This window comes from Blennius ocellaris, assembly GCF_963422515.1.
Source record: "Blennius ocellaris genome assembly, chromosome: 4".
Lineage (NCBI taxonomy): Eukaryota > Metazoa > Chordata > Actinopteri > Blenniiformes > Blenniidae > Blennius > Blennius ocellaris.
This window is the reverse complement of record NC_137653.1, coordinates 17,692,871-17,700,007: the sequence shown is the minus strand read 5'-3', so window position 1 is coordinate 17,700,007 and position 7,137 is coordinate 17,692,871. Positions and strand designations below refer to the sequence as shown.

Here is a 7,137-nt window from a genome sequence, read left to right as displayed (position 1 = left end):
CAAAATGCTTTTTAAAGTTGATTAGTTCAAAAGAACAAACAACAAACTATGCAAATAATAAAATGGTAGTTGCATGAAAAATCATAGATGAAAAATAATAATAATCCTCCCTTTTAAGCTGACACTTCTGCCCCTTTGTTTATAAAAAAAAATATTGCCTAAACTGTTTTCAAGATTTATATGAAACCATATCCCTTTGCTTTGTTTTTGGTTGAGGATGGCGGAGACCTACACAACATGACTTGTGGATTTTGGACACATCCACCTGCCACCTCTGTGCGCAGTGTGAATGGCGCCCTGAAGCTTAAATGACCGTGAGGCATTGTTACCAGAGGCAGCAAAAGTGGCCCGATCCGCCCGATTGCGCTAATTACTTTGAAATAGGACACATTATGTATAATGACACAGACCTTGGACCTCCTTTCAGATATTTGTTTAGGGTGCGTCGAGAAGTCCCTATCCTATTAACTAAAACCCCTCTAAAAACGTTGCCCATTTCTGCAGATCTCTCCTCAGCGGTCATGAATTTGGAAAACGGCTTCTCCGACTTCATCGTTACTGACAATGCCGGAAGTGCTTTTACTGCGCCGCACGGGCACAAATTACCCATAAATTAAAAATAAAAAATACAAACAAACGAGTGAGATTTAGGAGCAATACTCACACGTGCGATGCCATTGCCCCCAGACGAAAGTCATTTAGTGGCCACCAAGTACAAATATTTTGCCTGGAAAATGCCTTTTGACATCCACTCTGCCTTTTTATGTCTTTACAGTCTTAAATTGACAGAGCGCGCATGAAAAGGGTTAAGACAACTTTGAGAGGAGGCAACAATAGGCCTTTGTCTGCTTTTCCCTGCCTACTGACCGGGAATCAAAGGTAGTTTATAAAGTTAAATAAAGGCCCGCAGAGCCTTACAGTTGTTTTGTATCTCGACTCGGCCCTCATTTGTTGCCTTGGGATTTAAATAAAACGGTATGGTAATCGTCTTCTCCATGGCATATCAGTCTTCTTAAAAGGGGCCTGTGTTTGGGATGCTAATTGCCAGCAGCAACATTGTTTTCCAGCGCCGCTGCCCCTTCTGTTCACAAGGCAAATAAACTGGAAACAATGACACTGCAACAACCGGAGACTACAATCAGGTTAAATGTAGGTTCATTAAAATCGGTTTCTGGTTGAGATCACATCCGAACAGTCGGGTTCAGTGATAGGGGATGAAAAATAGGGTTCTGTGGAAAATATGAGTGGTGTGCACATTATATAAAGCATTTTTTATGAACAAATTGTATTATGCGGGGAGTGTGTGTGTGTGTGTGTGGGGGGGGGGGGGGGGGGGGGGGGCGGGGTAGATAAAGTGATTTAAATGTCCAATATTCAGGGTGCATAATAAACTCAATCGTTAGATTGTTTCATTTGGAGGATTGATTTCGGGGGGGGGGGGACTGGTCTGTGGAAAAATGGGAGCACGGTAATGCGTCTCATGTGTGTCTGTTTGTGTTTACGCGGAGCTGCTTAACGAGCGGACGTCGCAGGACGGCTGAAGCTGAAGCGGAGGAGCCTTCAGACGGGACCTGAGAGCCGCGAGATTCCGGTGGAGTACTTCAAAGCGCGCGCGCTCGCTCTCCAGCTCGCACGCACGCTCGCGCGCGCGCAGCGACGTGGCGTTGAGGAAACGATAAATGAATATCTGTGTGTTGGGTTTTTCATGAGCCGCTTATCTGATCTTAACATCCAGTGAAGCAGAGCTGTGGCTCCCATTTGAATATGAAGTAAGTGTTCGGAGGAAATGCGACCGGACCTGCCTGTTGTGTCAGAGAAACGAACATCGTCCCAAATATTCAACTGTCATTTAGACAATGGCATTGAATATAATCTAGGCTTCATGTAATGTTTTGGGTTGTTTTTTTTTTTTTACCACGAGCCAAAGCAAATAATACCTTATCACCTCTATCTGCATATACAGCAGGCAACAACTTAGAAATGAATGGTAACACACGAACATTTTTAGTAATAGATAGATAGATAGATAGATAGATAGACAGATAGATAGATAGATAGATAGATAGATAGATAGATAGATAGATAGATAGATAGATAGATAGATAGATAGATAGATAGATAGATAGATAGATAGATAGATAGATAGATAGATAGATAGATAGATAGATAGATAGATAGATAGATAGATAGATGTGTCTTCATCTATACATTTTAATGTATACATTATCGCTTAAAAAGTAGAAATAGTCATTAGCAATTCGCAGTTATCCAGAAATCAAATATTTGGAGGGATAATTAAGTGGTATTTTGCCCCCAAACATAACTTGTGATTTTGCCCTGCCTCTTCTTTGAATTTAAAAATAGGTGGTTACGTAAATATACATGCAGACAAAAAACGTAAATGTCAAAAAGCACTTTTTGAAGAGCCAGAAATGATATACTGGGGGGTGGGGGGGGACTTTATTCGTTTTTAACGGGGGTCCAATACCCCTTGTCCTCTTGTGATTTCCACTTATGATCCACATTCTCCCGGACATCAGCGCATCTCAAAGTGATCTGTGTATCTGGGGAAACACTTGCACAGAGGAATCCTTTTCAGCTCGGAGGAACCGGTGGGCGCTGACCTTTTTCTTCCGAGGAGCCTACTATTACACGACCGCGGCGCTCATTTGAATAGATGGAAATAGCGTGCGATCGGCTGAGAAAAAGCTAATTTTTCAGGCTGAATGGCTCAGTGTCCCTGGGCTAGGGCGGATAGAGGAGGAGGCGGTGCTGCTCTCTCGGTGCGGGTTCAACTTTTTCAATAGTCTCCCTAAAGTGCTGCGCTTTGATCGGGCCGCTGCTGGCGCCTAAAAACAACATAACTTGTCTGCCCATTAGAGAGACTGACAAATCGTGACAGATTGTTTATGCCTGCCAATTAGCGACGCAGACTGTATCCTGAGAACGGACTACACCGCAGAGAAAAGGTGGGCCTGATCTATTTTCACTCCGAGATTTGCGAAACCAATTTAAAGCACTTTTTTTTTTTTAACGCCAAAGAAAAACATTTAGAGCATGCGTGATTTCAGTGAGGGATATGTCCTTTTTCCCCTCCCTCCATTCTTCAAACGTTCAGAATCGTTGACATATTTCCTACAGGCGACAACAATAAAACAATCCACTTTACGCGCAGTGCAGGTAATGAGAGGGTACCATCGATGGACAGGTAAATCACCACGACACTTCTGGGTTGAACCTCTCCATTGGCTCCACGCTGCCGCCTCCTCTCGCACATCATTTTCGACTTTAATGGTTGGAGTCAAGTGGGGGGGGGGGGGGGGGGGGAGGGGGGATCATCTAAATGATCCCTCCCCCAAGCCCCATAATTACCCCCAAATGACTGCGAGGGTCTGAGTGTTTCAATCTGATTAGAGTCCCGCGGCCGTCAATAAACAGCGCGCTGCGCTGCGCAGCGTTGCGCGCAGCGAGGAACGAGTCGCACAAAGTGCTGTGCGGCTCCACACACTCACTCTCACCGCATGAGCCGGTGGACAAAAGTCAGAAGTGGATCTTGTCAAAATGTTTAAAGCTGGAAAAACTTGAGAGACATTTTTGATAAACAAAGGAATTAATAACAGTGGAGACGCACATCTGACTGCGCACCATATTGGGAAAACAACATTGTCAAACGTTGAGATAATATTTGGAGCAGTTTTTCTTGATGAAACTCCGATCCATTAAAGTGTTGTGTGTTTATGTTTATCTAAAGTTGGTTGTTATAAAATGTCATTATTGTTACCCCCCCTACACCCCCACCCCCGCGCAACGCCACCACACCCCTTTCCTCACACAGAGCCCAGCCCATCTCCGCGCTGATTGGCCGCCTCTCTCTCCTCGCCCGCCTTATCACAGCCCTGCGCCCACAATTTGGCCACATAAACATGAGGATACCGTCACCTTAAGGCGCGTCGTAGCAAACTAGCAAAAAGTCAGCCATTCCCACGACATCCCAGGAGAGTTACCCGGTCGTTTCAGCAGTGCCAGCCGAACCTGTATGGCCCCATCGACCACCATGTCAGCTGTGCCCGCTGCTTTGAAAACTGAAGATCTCTCTCCACGCTCGGTTCTCGTCAACAGAAGCGACATGCAGACCAGCCTGAGCTCCGGAGAGGACACCGGGAAGCCGAAAGTGGCGATCCTGCCGTTCAGCGTGGAGGCACTGATGGCTGACAGGAAGCCCAGCAGAGAGGTGTCGTCCCCGGACGCGCCGTCCGTGGCCGGGACGTCACAAGTTTTGGGGAAAGGGGCTCGGGTGAGCTCCTTCGGTAGTCTGGATACTTCAGTTCCCGGGTTACCGATGAGTTCTTCCTTTTCGGTGGGAGACATCATGAACATGCCGGACGACGTGCTGATTAAACCCGAGAGTCCGGACTGTAAAGACAGGTCCTCGTGGATACAAAGTCCCCGCTTTTCCCCCACGCCTCCAAGTAAGTTCAGCTTTTGGTATCGCAGTCATACATCACGCAAACATTAAATACGACAATTATACAATGTTTTTGGGTTGTTGTGTTAAGCTTTATTTATACTACAACAGTGATAGAGGTTTTCTTTCAGTGTCGGTGTGTTTTGATCTGAACTTTTGTTTCTGTGCGCATTTTTTTGGCACGGCGCATTTACAATCCGGGTTTTTAAATGAAAGCGTTTTGCCTCCTCACAGGAAGACTGAGTCCCCCTGCATGCCCGCTGCGCAAACACAAGACGAACAGAAAACCCCGGACCCCCTTCACCACGTCCCAGCTGCTCGCCCTGGAGAGAAAGTTCCGCCAGAAGCAGTACCTTTCCATCGCCGAGCGCGCAGAGTTCTCCAGTTCCCTCAACTTGACGGAAACCCAAGTCAAAATCTGGTTTCAGAACAGGAGAGCCAAAGCCAAGCGCCTGCAAGAAGCAGAACTTGAAAAACTGAAAATGGCAGCGAAGCCCATGCTGCCTCCAGCTTTCGGGATTTCCTTTCCTCTCGGCGCTCACGTCCCCGCGTCCTACGCGGGCTCGCATCCGTTCCAGAGGCACTCGCTGCCGGTCTCTCCCGTCGGACTGTACGCCGCTCATGTCGGATACAGTATGTACCACCTTGCTTGATGCAGGGACGGAGGACGAGGGGCTTCGCGCAGTGGGAAACAAGGGGGTAAGACTACTTTGTGAGGGGCCCCGAGAGAAATGGATAGAGAGAGAGAAAGAAAGAAAGAGGTGACGCTGTACAAGTAAAGTATCATCCTGGTGGTGAGGTCAGTGTCGTAGCTTGTCAAGGGTCCAAACAGGCCCGCTGCAGAGGACCTTTGAAGTTAATCCACTTCTCTTGACCTCTCCAGTAAGTTCACACACCGCAAAAACAATCCAGCTCAGAGTCACGTCATCTAAAGTCTTAAATCTTTTTATTAATAGAAAAAGAACCACGAAATTTCAACATTTCATTTTGGAAAAGAAAGTAAATGTGACACTAAATGGCTTTAAGGTGGATATTTTCGCGGTACACACTTGGAAGAAAGACTTAGTGCCAGTAGCCTTGTGAATGGACTTTAAAGTATATGGACAGTAAAGCTGAGCGCCCCAGAGTGTCCAAGACATCCCACTTTTTCCTCACAGCCAGTTAAAAGGGTCAACTTTGGCCTATCAGCACCCCCCCCCCCCCCCCCTAAAAAAAAGGAAAAACCCATATCATTCTTTGCATTCATATCAATGCGTAACTAATGGGTTACTGAATCCAGTGTCAACGAGTGCTCTTTGTGAGTTTGGAGAACTGCAAACTTTTGTTTTGTTTCCTTCTTCCTTCTTTTAAATAACAGCACTGTCTGTTGTCGGATTGATTCCCTTCGGAAGGGATGTGTGTACTGTAAAATAATGTATATTTGAAGAATATCCTCATTTATATTATGAATATATTTGTGACATAACTTAACAATAAATTGTTTATTCTTTTTCATGAAAAGATTTGTTCGTTTTGACTGACTCTTGCGCCAGAGTTCAACATTTGAAGGATGCTTTAGAATAACCAGGCTGACAAATAGGCTTTGTGAAATGGGGGAGTATGTAATGCCGTATTGACTTTTAAAGTGTTCTTGGACATCTTTGGATAAAATGAGTTGAAATTGGAAAAAAAACAACTAAATTAATAATTTATTAGGAACGTGTTAAAATCTACAGATAAGTGGAATGACAGTATGATTTAAATATTAAGTTTTTTAAATCACTGAGAAGACTAAAGACCAGAACAGTTTGTATAAAAGATCCCAGTTCCTTCATTTGGCATCAGGCAGTTGTTGTTTTGTTTTTTTTAATTGGAGCTGTCACATTTCTGAACACAGATCTTCAGCCTTGAATTTAAACTTGTCACATGTTATTTAGTGGGATTCCGACAGCTGTCGCTTATTGCTCCGAAAGAACTAACCTAGACTTTGTTGGCGCCAGGAGAGTTTAGGGGTGGAGATTTGGGGTGGGGGGGAGTACCAGTTGTGCTCGACTTCAAAAAACTCACCGATAAATATTGGAGATTGCCACTCTGGGCTAAATAGCTCGTAAACAATCCACCGGGGTGTCATTATGTGTGTTTAGGGTGTAAAATGAGCCAGGTGACACCCCATTATGGAGAATACAGGGTGTTAGGGGCCCATGTGCCGATCCACACATAAACATGTTGCATTGTTGGAGCGGAGAGTCGTTTGGTGCCATCAGGAAGACTTAAATGACAAAACAGGGATCAGATAGGGGGGGAAATTACAGGCCACTCCGCAGCAGTTTTAAAAGGCTTTCTCCTGACTTCCCTGCCATTCAGGCAGGGGTTAAACTCGAGTAAAATAATTGCTGTAATGAGCAAAGGCAATCTGCCGCAGACAGAGGCCGGCTCCAGCGAGGCTGTAGCTCCAGGCAAGGCGGAACTTTTATCATTCCTAAAATGTCAACGGGGGACTGGGACGGGCAACACTTCTCAGCACACATTTTCTCCTCAGCTCTCTAAAAGCCGCGCTGTCTTCCAACACACACTTTTATATATTCAAGTACTCACGGAAATGCGCGCGTTTGACTAAAAATCGCCTCCAATTTTTTTTTTATTATTATTTTTTTTTTAATAATAGCACGTCTTCGGGTTATTTCCAGAGAACT

At 45.2% G+C, this 7,137-nt stretch overlaps 1 protein-coding gene across 1 annotated transcript; it reads left to right on the top strand.

Moving 5' to 3' along the window:
- The first annotated feature begins 3,934 nt into the window (after positions 1 to 3,934).
- On the top strand, positions 3,935 to 5,959 carry msx1a (muscle segment homeobox 1a). Its single transcript, XM_080495842.1, has 2 exons — positions 3,935 to 4,469; positions 4,700 to 5,959. Exons 1-2 carry the CDS (start codon positions 4,037 to 4,039, stop codon positions 5,116 to 5,118), a joined length of 852 nt encoding a protein of 283 aa, XP_080351968.1. The 5' UTR covers positions 3,935 to 4,036; the 3' UTR covers positions 5,119 to 5,959.
- The last annotated feature ends 1,178 nt before the right edge of the window (positions 5,960 to 7,137 follow it).

Bases quoted from the DNA above. Each gene is read 5' to 3' on its own strand.
- msx1a (XM_080495842.1), top strand. From the start codon at position 4,037: ATGGCCCCATCGACCACCATGTCAGCTGTGCCCGCTGCTTTGAAAACT. The intron at 4,470-4,699 runs GTAAGTTCAGCT...GCCTCCTCACAG, and splicing joins CTTTTCCCCCACGCCTCCAA to GAAGACTGAGTCCCCCTGCA.